The 17,326-nt window shown below is 48.9% G+C and overlaps 1 protein-coding gene across 1 annotated transcript in view; it reads right to left on the bottom strand.

Annotated features, from left to right (window-relative positions):
- Ifngr2 (interferon gamma receptor 2) overlaps positions 1–16,349 on the bottom strand; it is a 34,365-nt gene extending 18,016 nt beyond the window's left edge. The window contains exons 1-2 of the mRNA XM_045150154.1: positions 16,271–16,349; positions 2,460–2,592 (exon numbers count right to left, since the gene is read on the bottom strand). Coding sequence (XP_045006089.1) covers positions 2,460–2,592; positions 16,271–16,349 — 212 coding nt within the window. The remainder of the gene's footprint in view (positions 1–2,459; positions 2,593–16,270) is intronic.
- Positions 16,350–17,326: the final 977 nt, after the last annotated feature.

Raw genomic sequence — 17,326 nt, 5'->3', positions numbered from 1 at the left:
CAACCTCTACTCCTGAAGAAATAATCTGGAAGATGCTTTCCAAAAAGAAAAGGAAGAAAACAAGTTGGTCTATAATTATGAAACTCTGTGCAAGACTTTTTTTTTTTTAATTTGAGAGCGACAGACACACAGAGAAAGACAGATAGAGGGAGAGAGAGAGAATGGGCGCGCCAGGGCTTCCAGCCTCTGCAAACGAACTCCAGACGCGTGCGCCCCCTTGTGCATCTGGCTAACGTGGGACCTGGGGAATTGAGCCTCGAACCGGGGTCCTTAGGCTTCACAGGCAAGCGCTTAACCGCTAAGCCATCTCTCCAGCCCCTTTTATTTTATTTTATTTTTTTTTTTTTTAAACAAAACATTAAGAGCCAGATGTGGAAGCACAGGCCTAAAAGCCCAGGTACTGGGGAGGCTGAGGCAGGAAGATCTTTAGTTCAAAGACAATACAGAGACACAGTCTCAAAAAAAAAAAAAAAAAAAATCAGTAAAGGATGTATATGTTGTTGATTCCTCTGGTCAATACACACATATACTTCACTATTCAGGGCTAAGGAGTGTTAGTCAACAAATGGGTTTTGTTTTGTTTTGGTTTGGTTTTTCGAGGTAGGGTCTTGCACTAGCCCAGGCTGACCTGGAATTAACTATGTAGTTTCAGGCTGGCCTCGAACTCACAGTGATTTTCCTACCTCTGCCTCCCTAGTGCTAGGATTAAAGGTGTGTGCCACCATGCCTGGCTCCTGTTCTTTATGAATAAATTTCAAATTTACACAGATGCAACTTCTACCCAATCACATGAATGATCTGTTTTGGTGGTTGTTTGGTAGGTCAACCATAAGTTGGCATGCCCACAACTTGCCAGTTTCTTGCTGAGAGAGATCTGAATATACACCTCAGTAATCTTTGTGAATGCAGTAGTGTGTCTGGAAGGCAGCAAGCATGAGTTAGACCTATATTATGCACTCAGAGTAAATGCAATTTTTCCATTTCCACTAAATCTTTTTTATTTTATTTTACTTTTAGAGCAAGAGAAACAGGAAGAGCATTGGCACCACTGAAACCGAACTCCAGACACTTGTGCCACCTAGTGGACATGTGTGACCTTGCGCTTGCCTCACCTTTGTGCATCTGGCTAACATGGGATCTGGACAGCCGAACGTGGGTCCATAGGCTTCACAGACAACCGCCTTAACGGCTAAGCCATCTCTCCAGCCCCATTCAGTCTTTCTTGAAACAGATCAATAGTAAATGTAGAATTCCTTCTAAAAGGGTGATGCCAATCAAGACTGTGGCAGGCTGTTCAGGGGTACAGAACCCCCTTCCCAACCACTGCCTCAGAAGCACTAATCATGAGCATTCTTTTCACTTTGCTAATTTGGGAGGCTACAATGATGTGGCCAGTGATTTTTTTACCTTCACCTTCAATGTACTGAAAATAATCACTGAGTCCCTGTGTTTCACCTGTCTTCTTTCTGTACAGTTAGTGAACAGAAAAACAAGAAAAGGACGTGAGAGGCAGAATGAGCGGTCAGAAGAATACATTCCAAGCAGAAAACCAGTTGAGAACCTGAGAGTTCACTGGCTGAACTCCTGATCAGGCAAAATGTGGCCGTGATGAAGTTAAACAGATCTGATTTTAACCCTAAAGCTGCCAAGATGGGCAGTCAAGCCCTGGTCTAAAACCAGCCAAAGAATAAACTTCACCACCAAAGTGGCACATCCTGTGGTTAGAAAACAGAGTTCTCTGACTGCCAGGCTTATGTAAGTGGGGTGAGTGGGAGGTTATGGAGCTTTTTTTTTTTTTTTTTTTTTTTTGTTTTTCGTCAGGTCAGGTCTTGCTCTAGCTCAGGCTAACCTGGAATTCACTATGTAGTCTCAGGGTGGCCTCGAACTCAGGTGATCCTCCTACCTCTGCCTCCCGAGTGCTGGGATTAAAGGCATGAGCCACCATGCCCAGCTCTTTGGAGCTTTTTTTGGTTTGCTTGTTTGAGGTAGGGTCTCCCTGTAGCTGAGGCTGACGTGGAATTCATTTTGTAGTCTCAGGGTAGCCTTGAACTCACTGTGATCCTCCTACGTATGTCTCGCAAGGGCTAGGATTAAAGGCGTGCGCCACCATGCCCAGCCCTTGGAGCTTTTTAAAAGCACAGGAGGGCTGGAGGGACGGCAGAGCGTTTCAGGCATTTGCCTGCAAAGCCAAAGGACCCAGGTTCGATTCCCCAGGACCCACATTAGCCAGATGCACAAGGTGGTGCATGTGTCTGGAGTTTGTCTGCAGTGGCTGGAGGCCCTGGTGTGCCCATTCTCTCTCTCCTCCTCTGTGTCAAATAAATAAAATTACAAGAGAAGTAACTGCCTCCCAAAGCTCTGATGGCAGTCTTCCTAAAGAGCTGGTGCTCGAAGCTGGCTTGAGGACTCCCTCTGACTTGCCCACAACTCCAGCAAGGATAGCAGAAACACCAGCTTACTATTTATACTGCACCCGGTAGACCACGGGTCGTGAGTCATTGCTGGGGAAGGACGGGTCCCAACGCAGAACCTGCTTGGCGTTATACAGGTGAATCTTCACATGTTGAGGAGCGGCCAGCTGGGAAAGGGAATCTAGAAAGGACAGGAGGAAAAAGAAAAAAAAAAAAAGACAAAGGGGGATTCAAACTTCAATTATTTCTTTTCTTTTTTTTTTTTTTGGTTTTTCGAGGTAGGGTCTCACTCTAGCCCAGGCTGACCTGGAATTCACTATGTAATCTCAGGGTGGCCTCGAACTCACAGCAATCCTCCTATCTCTGCTCCCGAGTGCTGGGATTAAAGGCGTGCGCCGTCACGCCCAGCATGAAAGTATTTCAATACACCTTATTGAAGTCATTTATTCAACTCAACTCTTGTTAAAGGGCAGGAATGGTATTACCTCTCACCCTTGGACACACCCCCTCCCTGCTTGGGACTACAAAGATGACATTACTGACGGTGATCAGGAGAAAAAGAAGCATAGCTGGATGTGGTATCACATGCCTTTAATCTCAGCACTTTGGAGGCAGAGGTGGGAGGCTCACTGTGAGTTTGAGGTCAGCCTGCACTATAGTGAGACACTACCTTGAAGAAACAAAACAAAACAAAACAAAAAAGAAGTGTTACGGATGCCTCTCCTGCAGGTGCAAGCTGGCGGGGGCGGGCTCTGGGATGACTGATCTGGAGGTCTGCCATCCATAACGGTGCTTGAATCTAAATTGTCCGAGTCCCAGTTTCTTGTCCAGGAATAAGGGTTCGATAACACCCTGTACAGCAGGGGTGAGGGCTATGTCGCTGGGCATATGGCACGCATTAGCTCTGATACGGTACCAAGGGAGTAGTAACCCTGCATGCCCACATGGATTGAATATCCCAAGTCAGGTTGGCCAGGCCCAAAGAAAGGCACATGATATGGAAGGGCCAGAGTGTCTCCATTATTGGATTTTTGTATTGGTCCCGTCCTGTACTGTATAGACTTTTGTATCAGTTATGTCCTGTCCTGTCCAGTCTTTTGTATCGGTCCTGTCCTGTCCTGTATAGTTTTTTGTGCTGGTTAAGCCAAACACTGTAGTTTAGTTTTTGTGTTGTTTCAAGGCCACGGTCTGCACTGCAGCTATCCCACACTGTAAACCATCCTATCTTCATTTTAGCCCCAAAGCACAGCTGCTGGCATCTGTCTGCTAAATAACCATCTTCCCGTTTCTGTAAAACTCGCCCATTGCATGGTCTCTGGCTCTAGGCCAGGGCTTTGGGTTCTGAGACTTAATACCTAAGACTCATCCGATATAAGGTATATAAGTTCTGAATGCACCAAGAGTCAGGGTCCGGGATTTGGAAGAGATTTCCCTGGGCCCACGCTGGTGTGAAAATTTCTGGTGCTAGTTCTGTTTCCCGTATCTGGGTCCCACTGACCTGGAGCTCACCAATTAAGCAAGGCTGGTCAGGGAGCCCCGGAGATCTCTAGGTCTCCATCTCCCCAGCTCTAGGACTACAAGCATGCACAACTCTCCCCCCTTTTTAAGTTTTTTTTGGGGGGGTTGAGGTAGGGTTTCACTCTAGCCCAGGCTGAACTGGAATTCACTATGTAGTCTCAGGGTGGCCTCGAACTCACGGCGATCCTCCTACCTCTGCCTCCCGAGTGCTGGGATTAAAGGTGTGCACCACCACACCCAGCTTCCTTTTTAAGTTTTTAAAAAAATATTTTATTTATTTGAGAGAGAGAGAGAGAGAGAAAGAGAGAGAGAGCGCGTGCGCGCGCGCCAGGGCCTCCAGTCACTGCAGAGGAGCTCCAGACATGTGCACCCCCTTGTGCATTTCACTTACATGGGTCCTGGGGAATCAAATCAGGGTCCTTAGGCTTCGCAGGCAAACACCTTAACTGCTAAGCCATTTCACCAGCACACCCCCCTGCTTTATTTATTTATTTGTTTTGTTTTAACCTGGGTTCTGGAGATCAAACTCAGGCCTTCATGCTTGCAAGGCAGGCATGTTACTGACGACCTCCCCAGGCCATGAGACCTGCATTTACCACCAGCTTCTCAGTGATGTTTGGACACAGGACAGCTTGTGAACTATAACCAACAGGATAACATACTCCCCACATATATCAGAATCCTCCCCCACTTTCGGAGTAGCCTTGAAGAAACCGGCTCTAACCCACCTTCTCGGACACATACTCTGCAGATGGGGTGAGCAATGGGAAACACAGGAAACCTCTCTAAAGAGAAATCACAGTAACACTTTCTCTGACCGAGAGATGAATGACAAATACCCAGAAGGTGGAAAGAAAGAGGCTGAATAACATACTGTTCTAGAGTTCAAAGCAGGAAATTCAGACCACAGGTTCTCAGCAAGTGCATCCATCCCTGAAGAACAGCGTGTGGTCTATCTACAACCTGGCCAGCCACACTTCTTTTTTTTGTTTCTCAATTTTTATTAATATTTTCCATGATTATAAAAAAAGATCCCATGGTAATACCCCCCCCCCACACTTTCCCCTTTGAAACTCCATTCTCCATCATATCCCCTCCCCATCTCAATCAGTCTCTCTTTTATTTTGATGTCATGATCTTTTCCTCCTCTTATGGTGGTCTTGTGTAGGTAGTGTCCGGCACTGTGAGGTCATGGATATTCAGGCCATTTTATGTCTGGGGGGAGCATGTTGTAAGGAGTCCTACCCTTCCTTTGGCTCTTGCATTCTTTCTGCCACCTCTTCCGCATTAGACCCTGAGCCTTGGAAGGTGTGACTGAGATGTTACTCAGTACTCTAGTCACTTCTTTCCAGCACTATGATACCTTCTGAGTCGTCCCAAGGTCACAGCCGCACTTCTAATGGGCACACGGTCAACAGGTCGCCGCTGTTTGTTAACTTACAGCACACACCCCCCCCCCCCAACCTCCACATCTGTGAGTGCTGGCTGTCCTCATTTCTAGGTCTCCATGCAGCCAGCTAACCCACACTTCTCACTCACTCACTGCAGGCCTCATGGGAACTGGGTCAAAGCCAGGCAGACAAAGGAGGGGCAGGAGGCAGGCTCGCTTGGCTCACCGAGGTTGCAGGAACGTGGCATATCCTCACACTGAGCTACAGACCGGTTCCAGGAAGGCCTGCGCAGCTCAGCTAGGGCTGGACACTCATCAGAGAATCTCAGGCACCTGCTTTTACTGCCTGGTGTTAGGTTCCTGTTGCTGATCTCACATTATCACCATGAGCTCAGGAGCTCTAACCATCCGGATGTGTCGCATTACAGCTCCAGAGGCCAGAGGTTGAAAATGGGCTTCACGTCAAGACGGCGGCATGGCTGTTTCTTCTGGAGCCTCCTTTTCGCCCCTGTGGCTGTGGCCCGGTCGTTGACCACGTCACGTGGCAGGGATGAACCTCCAGAGCAGACACACTCGTGGGAGGAAGGGAATTTATTTGAAGCTGACAGATCGAGGGGACATTCCATAGTGGCAGAAGCAGCTGGCTCCCTTTCATAGGTCCACACACACAGAGAAAAGCCACCACCACCACACGCAAGAGCACTCCAGGAACCCAGGCAGAGCTCCTGCGCTCCGCCCACCTTTAGACTGGAATTCAGATCCTTAGGGCTGGGCCCTAGGACCCACCCACAGTGACATCAAGTTAAAGCTTGAACAAAACTCCTGAGTCTATTGGGGGACATCCATTCAAACTACCACAGGCCTCTCCCTCTAGGACTGGCTGGATGAGTCCTTTCTCTGGTTCTCTTTTCTGCCTCCTTACATTTTTCGAAGACCCCTGTAATGGGGTCCACATGGCCCACAAATCCACCACTTCCCCCATTTCAGGATCTTTAATCACATCAGCAAAGCTCCTTTTGTCATGTCAGGTCACGTACACGGTCCAGGGATTAGGGTGTGGACTTCTCTCAAATCACACACTAGTTTCTATCACACCTCTCTCCTTACCATCCCCCGTGTGTAGGGAAGAACCAGGAGTATTTTCTCCCTCCCCTGGCATCAATCACATCTTCACAATCTAAACATTCAGCTAAAAAAAGGCAGCGTGGAGGTACCTGTGGCTGACATGAAGGGGGCTCTACCCTTGGGTGGGATGACAAAGGACCTCCCCATCAGGGCTGGGGACGTAGCTCAGTGGCGGAGCGCTCACCTAGCAGGCTTGGGCCATAAATGTAACAGGACAAAGAACATTCCTGACAAGATGGCGTTCTCAGACCAGTCTTCCATTACCTTCAGCTTCCATTCTACCTCCCCAGCTATGAGCTAGAACTCATGTCTTAAGTAGGGGTTACTTGGGAACCCTCACCTTACCATATTTACAGAAGAAATTGAAACTGTGGACTCCACAGGGAAGAGCCAAAAGTGGCCCATTCATTAGACGACACCTTACAGAACTGCCCTCTTCAAAAGCTCAGCAGACCAGGCCTTGAACCCCACCCACTTCATTCCAGGCCGCAAGGTTCCTCTTTGCCCCCCTGGGAAACACTTAGCACACGCCCTACTTGGGACTTTGCCCTCTTAATGTCTGCTTAGACTCTGGCTCAACGGAATGACTTCTGCCTCCCCAATAAAATGCCCAGAGCCCTGGGGGTGACTCCTGCTTCCTGCTGTCACTGTTCCTGCTGACACCCAGTCCTCTGCTCTGGGGTGGCGAGGAGCACAGATTCTAGAACTAGACTGCCTGAGCTACTTTGCCGTGGCCTTTGGAGGCCCGTGGGCAAAACAACTGTGTCTTCAGGCGGGTCCGGTGACTGCATCCTTCACAGAGTTGTTTTGAGGAACAAATGAATTCGTGAGTTAGTTAATGGTTAAAATTAGTGAGTAAAACAGACCTGGCCCACCAGAAGCGTTCCATCTTGGCATCTTCTCATTATTAGCAGCTGCCTGACTCTTTTCAACCCTACAGTGTGCGCTATGAAAAGACAAGATGGTGCTGGGTTTAGGGAAGTTTTATCCCCTGGGCCTGGAATAGCTGGCACAGAAGATGTGGTTTAAAAAAAAAAAAAAAAAAGGCTTGTGCTGGGCTGAAGAGATGGCTTAGTGGTTAAGGCGCTTGCCAACAAAGCCAAAGGACCCAGGTTTGATTTCCCCACTGCCCACATAAAGCCAGATGCACAAGGTGGCATATGTGTCTGGACTTTGTAGCAGCTGGAAGCCCTGACACACACATTCTCTCTCTCAGATAAATAAATAAAAATAAAACATTAAAAAGAATGGCTTGTGCCTGGATGATGGCACACGCCTTTAATCCTAGTACGTGGGAGGCAGAGGTAGGAGGATTTTTATGAGTTTGAGGTCACCCTGAGATTGCATAGTGAATTCCAGGACAGCTTGGGCCAGAGGGAGACCATACCTAAAATTAAAAAAAATTAAAAAAAAAAAAAAAAGGCTGTGCTACTTCCAAGATGGCACGGCCAATTCACTATGTCTTTAGCATTGCATTCAACCCCATGCAAAGCGCAGGCTCTCTCTTTCTTCCTTGCTTTATGGTTGAGCCTGCTCTTCCTCTCCGGCTGGGCCAGGGGTGCTGGACAATGCTGGGCCAAAAACTGTTTTGGACGACTCTCAAGAATTGTTACTATTGCATCACATGACAAAATAACCTGGCAGAGGGCTGGAGAGATGGCTTAGCAGTTAAGGCACATGCCTGCCAAGCCTAAGAACTCAGGTTCGACTCTCATGTAAGCCAGATGCACATGGTGGCTCATGCGTCTAGAGTTCATTTGCAATGGCTGGAAGCCCAAGTGCACCCATTGTCTCTCAACTCTGCCTCGTTCTCACTCTCAAATAAATAAATAAAACTAAAATATTTTTAAAAATTTACCTGGGCTGGGTATGGTGGCGCACGCCTTCAATCCCAGCGCTTGGGAGGCAGAGGTAGGAGGATCGCTGTGAGTTCGAGGCCACCCTGAGACTCCCTAGTGAATTCCAGGTCAGCCTGAACTACAGTGAGACCTTACCTCGAAAAACAAAAGCTACAACAACAACAAAAAAAATTTACCTGACAGAAACAAGGGAGGCAAGGTTTATCAGGGCTCACGGTTTCAGAGGACTTCATCCCATCACAACAGAGAAGGGACAGGGAAATGGCTGTCTGTGGCAGATGGAGTCAGTAACAGTGGGTCTTTACAAGGTGACAGACCAGGACGCAAACAGCTAGAACAAAATGGTAGGTAACTCTCAAAGGCTGGCCTCGACTGATTTATTTCTGCCAGCCAGGCTCCACCCCTTAAAGGCTCCAACGTTCTCAAAACACCACCACACGCTTGAAACTTAAGTGTTCAGTACATGACCCCCTGGGAGACAGTTCAGATTCAAACCATAACAAGAAGCATCTGCCCTGAAGGCCTGGTAGGAAAGAAGAGTTTTGAGACAAATGGCCTGGTCTGGGGCTGGAGAGATGGCTTAGCAGTTTAGGCGCTTGCTTGCAAAGTCAAAGGACCCATGTTCGATTCTCCAGGACCCTTAAGCCAGATGTACAAGGTGGCACATGCAGCTGGAGTTTGTTTGCAGTGTCTGGAGGCCCTGGCATGCCTATTCTCTCTCTCTCTCATTCAGACTCTTTCCCTCTCTCAAATAAGTAAATAAAATGTAAAAAAAAAAAAAAAAAAAAAAAAAGGCCTGGTCTGCTGATGGCCACAATATCCAGTCACCCCAACCTCAATTTCCTCATGAATAAAGAAATGACCTCTGTGATAGTTAAGGTGTTGTCAACTTGAAGTGTTTAGTAATCCACAGGTTGCTTCTAGGAAGGATCAACTAAAGGAGGAAGTCTTTCCCCCAGGATGAGCCCTTCCCCCAGAATGGGTGGCCCCGCTCAGAGGGGGACTTGATATAAGGAAGCTGTGGGTAAAAAGAATTCCTTCCTTCCCCTCCCCTCCCCTCCCGTCCCCTCCTTCCTTCCACTTGGCTGCCTGAGCTGCTCACTACCTTCCAGCGTGGACTGAAGACCAGCCTGGACTGAAGACCAACATCAACTGAAGACCGCGTGGATCGAAACCCAGCGGCTCCTCAGGAAGCCTCCAGGCTTTCCAGCATCTGCAGTGCCGGGTCGGGACTGCTGAGGCTTCTGGACTTGAGGACTGAGCAGCTACCAGGTTCGGGGATTCTTGGGCCTGCAACTGCTATTGGGCTACTGTAAGCTTATCCAATAAATTCCCTTTTTAAAATCATTCTAGCAGTTCTGTTCCTCTAGAGAACCCTGACTAATACAACCTCCCACAAATGCAAGATTATAAATCAAACTGAGACCTCTCTATCACATTGTCCAAGGCTCAGTCCATTGCAGAAGAGGTGGCAGAAAGAATGTAGGAGGCAAAGAAAGGGGAGTACTGCTTACAATGCCATTTTCCTGATGTGACCTTGCAGTGCCTGGCACTACCTACACAAAGACTCCATACTAGGAAGAAAAGACGATGACATCAAAATGAAAGAACTAATTGGGAGGGGGAGGGGAGGGAATTATCATGGTTTATTGTCTATAATTATGGAAGCTGTCAATAAAGAAAATTTTTTTTTTAAAGGCAAACTAGGCACTACAGCCAGTTATTTAAAAGATGTAACCATTTCAGTCTCCCTGTTCTCCATGAATGGATAATTGCTTCTGCCGTGGGACCAGCTGGCTCCCAAGACACTGTCTGCAGTGGCCAACAACAGATGGCCCTGTGCTGGGCACAATATTCAACGGATGTGTCCTACCATAGGCAGATTAGTGTGCCCCGCCCGCCCCAAGATGTCTTCAAAGGTCCTGTGACTACGTTAGGCTACATAGCAAAGGGGAATTAAAGTTACAGATAAGGGCTGGAGAGATGGCTTAGCGGTTAAGCGCTTGCCTGTGAAGCCTAAGGACCCCGGTTCGAGGCTCGGTTCCCCAGGTCCCACGTTAGCCAGATGCACAAGGGGGCGCACGCGTCTGGAGTTCGTTTGCAGTGGCTGGAAGCCCTGGCGCGCCCATTCTCTCTCTCTCTCTCTCTCTCTATCTGCCTCTTTCTCTCTCTGTCACTCTCAAGTAAATAAATAAAAATGAATAAAAATTTTTTTTTTTTAAAATAAAGTTACAGATAAAGCTTGGGTTCTACAGCTTTAAAAGTAGATTTCTGGGGCTGGAGAGATGGCTTAGCTGGTTAAGCACTTGCCTGTGAAGCCTAAGGACCCCAGTTCGAGGCTTGATAACCCCAGGACCCACATTAGCCAGATGCACAAGGGGGCACACGTGTCTGGAGTTCGTTTCCAGTGGCTGGAGGCCCTGGCGCGCCCATTCTCTCTCTCTCTATCTGCCTCTTTTTCTCTCTGTCTGTTGCTCTCAAATAAACAAAAATAAATTAAAAAAAACTGAAGAAAAATAAAGTGGATTTCTGGATCTTCCTGGTAAAAGAGAATTCAATATGCCTATTGCCAATGGTAGTAGTCTGATAATTTTTAGACTTCGTGTGCTTTTTCTCTCCTCTCAGTTATATTCAGACCACTCTCAGATGGTGGTGTAACAATCTAATTCTACCTGGGTCCCTTCCATCACCCTCCAGGGCCTGAACATCTACAAGCCTGGGAACCCTAAAGAGCTCCAGTTTGCTCAGTACCCACTTCCCCCTAACTCCTGTATCTTTTTTTTTTTTTAAATTTTATTTATTTATTTGAGAGCGACAGACACAGAGAGAAAGACAGATAGAGGGAGAGAGAGAGAATGGGCGCGCCAGGGCTTCCAGCCTCTGCAAACGAACTCCAGATGCGTGCGCCCCCTTGTGCATCTGGCTAACGTGGGACCTGGGGAACCGAGCCTCGAACTGGGGTCCTTAGGCTTCACAGGCAAGCGCTTAACCGCTAAGCCATCTCTCCAGCCCTAACTCCTGTATCTTATTCTTCCTCCTCAACCTCTATCTGGAACTGTGTTTCTATGTTATACCAATGTACTTTTGGGGTCCCTTAGGTAGACTCACTGAAGAAGTACCCCGTCACACCAGATGACTCGACTCAGCTCGAAGAAGCCAGATTGATCATTGCCTCTACATTCTACTGGCAATTAGGGTTACTTCTTCAAAGGGGAGAGGGAGACTGAGGCTGTTTAGGGTGACAAGGCCCCTAAAATAAAAATGAGGCATGGGCTGGAGAGATGACTTAGTGGTTAAGGCGCATGCCTGCAAAGCCTAAGGACCCAGGTTTGATTCTCCAGGTCTCACGTAAGCCAGATGCACAAGGGGGAGCATACACCTGGAATTCGTTTGCAGTGGCTGGAGGCTCTGGCATGCCCATTCTCTCTCTCTCTCTCTTTCTGTCTCTAATAAATAAATAAGTAAATAAATAAAATCTTTAAAAAAAGTGAGGTATGTAATATCCTTGAGCCTGTCCTTGCAGTAAGGACTTCCCTCCTTAGATCTGTTTTTTTTTTTAAACTTTATTTATTTATGAGAGAGAGAGAGAGAGAGAGAGAGAGAGAGAGAGAGAGAGAGGGAGAAAATGGGTGTGCCAGGGCCTCCAGCCACTGCAAACAAAGTCCAGATGTATGTGCCCCTTGTGCAACTGGCTGGGGAACTGAACCTGGGTCCTTTGGCTTTGTAGGCAAACACCTTAACCACTAAGCCATTTCTCCAGCCTGATCTGTCAGTTCTTAACTCAACCTGAGTCCCTCCCTAGAAAGAAGTTACTCCCCAGAACAAAACAATTTACCCCTTTTGAGAAGGCTACACTCTTCCTGGAAGATTGAGATTCCTGAGATACCACCCAGAAACCTGTTGGGTTGGTAAATTCAGCCTCCACCCAAAACCTAGAAAAAGTTCCAATCTGGCTCTCTAGGTGGGTTTCTCAAACCTGCTCTTACTTCCTTTGGCAAGAGCTCTGCCTTCCTCCCTTTTCTTGAGTTTACTTTTTATTTTTAACCATTTTTATTTATTTGCAAGGAGAGCATGTATGCATGTGTTCGAGAGGCATTCCAGATGCATGCACCACTCTCTACATTTGGCCCTGTGTGGGTACTGGAGAAGTGAACCCAGGTCATTAGGCTTTGCAAGCAAGCTCCGTTAACCAAGACATCGCCCCAGCCCAGTTTTTTCTTAAAATTTATTATTATTATTACTTATTTGAGAGAGATTGAGGGAGAAAGACAAAGAGGGGGCGTGCCAGGGTCTCCTGCCACTGCATACAACCTCCAGACGTATGTGCCACTTTGAGAGTCTGGCTTTATGTTGGTAGTGGGGAATCATACCCAGGCAGGAAAGCTTTGCAAGAAAGTACCCTTATCCAGTGGGCCATCTCTACCTCTTCCTCTTCTTAAGTTATAGCTATAATAAAACTTGAAAGCTTTAAAAAACCCAACCAGCTAGGCGTGGTGGCGCAGAAGTTTAATCCCAGCACTTGGGAGACAGAGATAGGAGAATTGCTGTGAGTTGAAGGCCAGCCTGAGATGACATGGTGAATTCCAGGTCAGCCTGGGCTACAGCAAGACTCTACGTCAAAACACCAAAATAACAACCACCCCCCCAACCTTAGGTTCCAGTCAGATGGCTTCAATTTAGGGAGACAATTTTGGCATGTCTTGGCGGGTCCAGTGAAATTGCAAAGCGTTTGTCTACATGCTGGCTAAGGTAAGGGATGGACTCTTCTTCCCATCTAGAACCGTGACGCCTAGCCCCGGGAGATTCCCATCCGACTCCACAACTAAGAGAGTAAGTCCACTGCTGTAAGACACTAAGTTGATGGGCATTTGTTGTAGCAATGACAGGAAACAAACACAGTCCCCAGGTGTGGGCACCGCAGTTTCAAAGACACTGTAGAGCTCCTACCACGTAAAACCTCCCTGGCTCTCCAGGGTGTGCAAAGCTCTGCTCTACCTTCCTTCTTCGTGGTCCTCGGGACAATGAGTCACGAATCACGAATGGCAAGAAGAGATAAGCTGGGTGTACCTTGTGTGACTTGTGACCTCTGCACCTCATTGTCACAGCTCCATCTACTTTACCTTTCTGCCCCAACTCATGGACGCCTGATCTACCTGGGAGACTTCATATGCCCTTAAGAATTGGCTAGCCATGCTAGGGATGTAGCTCAGTGGGAAAGCACTTGCCTAGTCTCCACAAGGCCCCGAGTTCAATCCCCAGCACTGCTAAACAAGTCAAATAACAACAAAGGAATAGGCTAGCCAGGCACAGGCCTGTAACCCTAGCACTTAAAAGGGTGGAGGCAGGAGGATCAGGCGTTCAAGGTCATCTGTCATCCTCAACTGTGAAGAGAGTTCTGAGACCAACCTGGGCTACAATGAAATCCTGTCCCAAACAACTAGTAAAGGCCTAGGGAAATGGCTCAGCAGTTAAAAGAGCTTGCTGAGCAAGCAGGTGAACCTGAGTTTGATCCTTATCCACCTACATAAAAGGCCAGGCATGGTTGTGCACACCTGTAACCCCAACATGACTCAGTTTCCAGGAAATAATTTGAAAGTGCAATAAAGAAGTACACACATGGGTGTGCATATTTATACACACAGGCCACACCACATCACAACATGCTATACCTTCTCCCACCCTCCCCAAACAAAAGCTCTCTTGGGTCTGACCAGCGTAGTTTGGTTTAACACACTGCACAGATAATGAAATAAAATACAATTAATGTGACTCATTTAATCTTTTGTTTTGAAGCTGGTCTCACTCTAGACCAGGCTGAGCTGGCACTCATTCTTTAAAAAAAATTTTTTTTTGTTATTTATTTATTTGAGAGTGACAGAGAGAGAAAGAAGCCGATAGATAGAGAATGGGTGCGCCAGGGCCTCCAGCCACTGCAAAGGACATCCAGACATATGCGCCCCTTGTGCATCTGGCTAACGTGGGTCCTGGGGAATCGAGCCTCGAACTGGGGTCCTTAGGCTTGACAGGCAAACGCTTAACCGCTAAGCCATCTCTCCAGCCTTGGCACTCATTCTTAAACTCCTCAAACTCACAGCAATCCCCCTACCTCAGCCTCATGAGTGTCAGGATTAAAAGTGTGCATCACGACGCCCAGCTTACTCACCTAATCTTTTTGTTTTATATACTTTTCTTTTTTTTCGAGATAGGGTCCCACTCTGCTCACAAATAAGAGTTGTGTAGGCTGCTGACTAAGAGAGTCACATCCAGTGCCATTACTTTTCCAAGGGTCTGTGAGATCCAGCCCATTGCAGATGAACCACAGACCCAACGTTGGTGCTATTCCATAAAAGTTAATCATGAATGGGGGGGGGGGCATGCACCTGGATGTCAAATTGTAAAGCTTCTAAATACGTTTTTCAACCTCTGGACTCCCAGCAGGTGCATTACACACGGTTCACAAGCTAGCCCTAGTCAGTGCTGTACCCTCAGTAGCCCTGAAACAAAGTACCACTACTTGTCCATCACACAGTTTGTGCAATGACCAGATCTTATCTGAAGGAGGACTGGACAGAATGTCCACATAAGCTGCTGCCCAATTGTCTGGGCTGGAGACATGGGTCAGTGGTTAAGGCCCTTGCCTGCAAAGCCCCATGACCCAGGTTCGATTCCCCAGTACACAGGTAAAACCAGATGCACAGTGATGCATGCATCTGGAGTTTGTTTGCAGGGGCTAGAGGCCCTGGCACATCCATTCTCTCTCCTCTATCTCTACTTGCAAGTAAAGAAAAGATTTTAAACCCTAGTGCATAACTCTCATGGAAAAACAGTTAACCATGTAACCACGACCCATCCTCTTGGACAAGGCTTCGTCCCTCCTGTTAAGGAGACACGGTACTTAATGGCATTTGTAAGAGGAGCTAGTAGAAGTAAGCCAACCTTTTCCAAACACCATCTTCAAATGGGAGAAACTTCTAAATAATTGAGATTGTGTGGGACAGGCCTGGCTGTGTGAAGCTCAGGCTGACTTCAAACTGGGGATCTCCTAGCCCTCCCCATCACGAGTTCTAGTGCTACAGGCATGTAGGCAGATACCACAGCTATCCAACCTTTGGTCTGGTCTCCACATAGGAAAGAATACAAGGGAGAACGGTCCTTGGTCTTTTCTCGTTTTCCTTACTTTTGATGTTTGGCGCATCAATAGGCCCCGTTGGTATTAGAAGCAGGAGGCTGAGTCAGGGTAAAGGGCTAGCTTGGGTGGAGCAGGGCAGTGTGGTTCCGCTGACCCCATTCCACAAACACAAAGCTGGAGGGAACACAAACATTTTTGCTCTCCATTTATAAGATTCCCTAAGAACTATGTGCATTTCATGTACCGGCCGGCCACAACCACATTTGGGTCCCCCACCACCACCACCACCACCATACACCTCACTGACATTGCTGCTGAGAAGGTCTGAGTCCTAATGGGTTTCCAGGTCAGGCCTGGGGGGAGGACATTGCAGGCAGGGACTGAGTTTACTTAGGCCAGGATGGTAAAAATAAATAAATAATAAAATAAAATTTAAATTAAAAAAAAAAAATCCGTGCAGGCAGAAGCAGACCTTCGGTTTTCCAGGGTTCGCTTGGGAACGTGCCGGTTCTGGGGTGGGGAAGGGGGCACGGACCCGGGAGGCTGGGCAGCGAAGGTCGTGTCCCTCGTCCCTCGGGCTCTCTCCAGCGCATCGCCTGGAATTCCCCGCCGGCCACCCTGCAACCCGCCGCGGCTCCCCGCGGTGCCCGGCACCCGATGCAGGTCTCGCAGCTCCCCGAGGAGCCCTGCCTGCCGAGCGCGATCCCAGAGACCGGGGACCCCTGCGCACCCCTCCACCCTATCGGGAGCACCAGTGCGCGCCCCCCCCCCCCAGCAGATCGGAGCACTCCGCACGGCGTCTCGGGGACCTGGGGGGGGGGTCCCAGGCCCGTCTTACCCGGCGGGGGCGCCGCGGCACCGGGATCGCCCAGCAGCAGCAGCAGCAGCAGCAGCAGCGGACACACCGGCGGCAGCATGCCCCCGGGCGCCGCCCGCTCGCCCGCCCGCCCGGCCGCTGCCGGAGCTCGGTGGAGCGGCTCAGTTGGCCACGGAGGCCATGGCTAGCGCCGGGCGCGGGGCCCGCCCCTTCCCCGCCCCTTCCCGGCCGTCCCCGGAGGCGCTCGCCGCTCCGCCCCGCCCGCCCAGCCCAGCCCAGCTCCGCCCAGCCCGGGGCTTTCCCGGGAATTCCCGGGAACCGAGCTCTCCAGCCGCGCTCGGACTCGCGCCCACCGGAGGCCCACGGGCCTGGCGCAGAGCCCGCGTGGCACCGGAGGAAACCTGTCCAGACACCCACCTTGCTACGTGGGGGTGTGTGTGTGTGGGGGGGGATCGGGAGGTCAAGAACTTTCTGGAAGACAGTGAGAAAAACCACCCCTCCCCCACCCCTCCGGATGAGCTGAACTGGGGCTGGGGTTAAATGGAACCCCACTCCACCCCTGTTTTGACTTCCGCGGCCCTGATGCCCGATGGTACAATTCCAGCCGTTCAAGTTAAGCTTCAGTTATTTATGAATTAATTTATTTTGGTTTTTCGAGGTAGGGTCTCAACCTAGTTCAGGCTGACCTGGAATTCACCATGGAGTCTCGGGGTGGCCTCGAACTCACCGCGATCCTCCTACGTCTGCCTCCCGAGTGCTGGGATTAAAGGCGTGTGCCACCAACTCAGTTATCATTTGCTTTTAAAAAAGACTTTATTTGTAAGGAGAGAGAGAGAGAGAATGGGCACGCCAGGACCTCCAGCCGTTGCAAACGAACTCCAGATGCATGTGCCACTGTGCGTCTGGTTTTACGTGGGTACTGGGGACTCAAACCCCGGTTGTTAGGCTTTGTAAGCAAATGCCATAACCGCTGAGCCGTCTCTTCAGTTTTCCTTTAGGGAAAAAAAAAAAAATTTGTTTCCGAGGTCGGGTCTCACTGTAAGCCAGGCTGACCTGCTATGTGGCCTCGAACTCATG

This window comes from Jaculus jaculus, chromosome 5, assembly GCF_020740685.1.
Source record: "Jaculus jaculus isolate mJacJac1 chromosome 5, mJacJac1.mat.Y.cur, whole genome shotgun sequence".
In the NCBI taxonomy this organism is placed as follows: domain Eukaryota; kingdom Metazoa; phylum Chordata; class Mammalia; order Rodentia; family Dipodidae; genus Jaculus; species Jaculus jaculus.
This window is presented reverse-complemented; position numbering and strand designations above follow the sequence as displayed.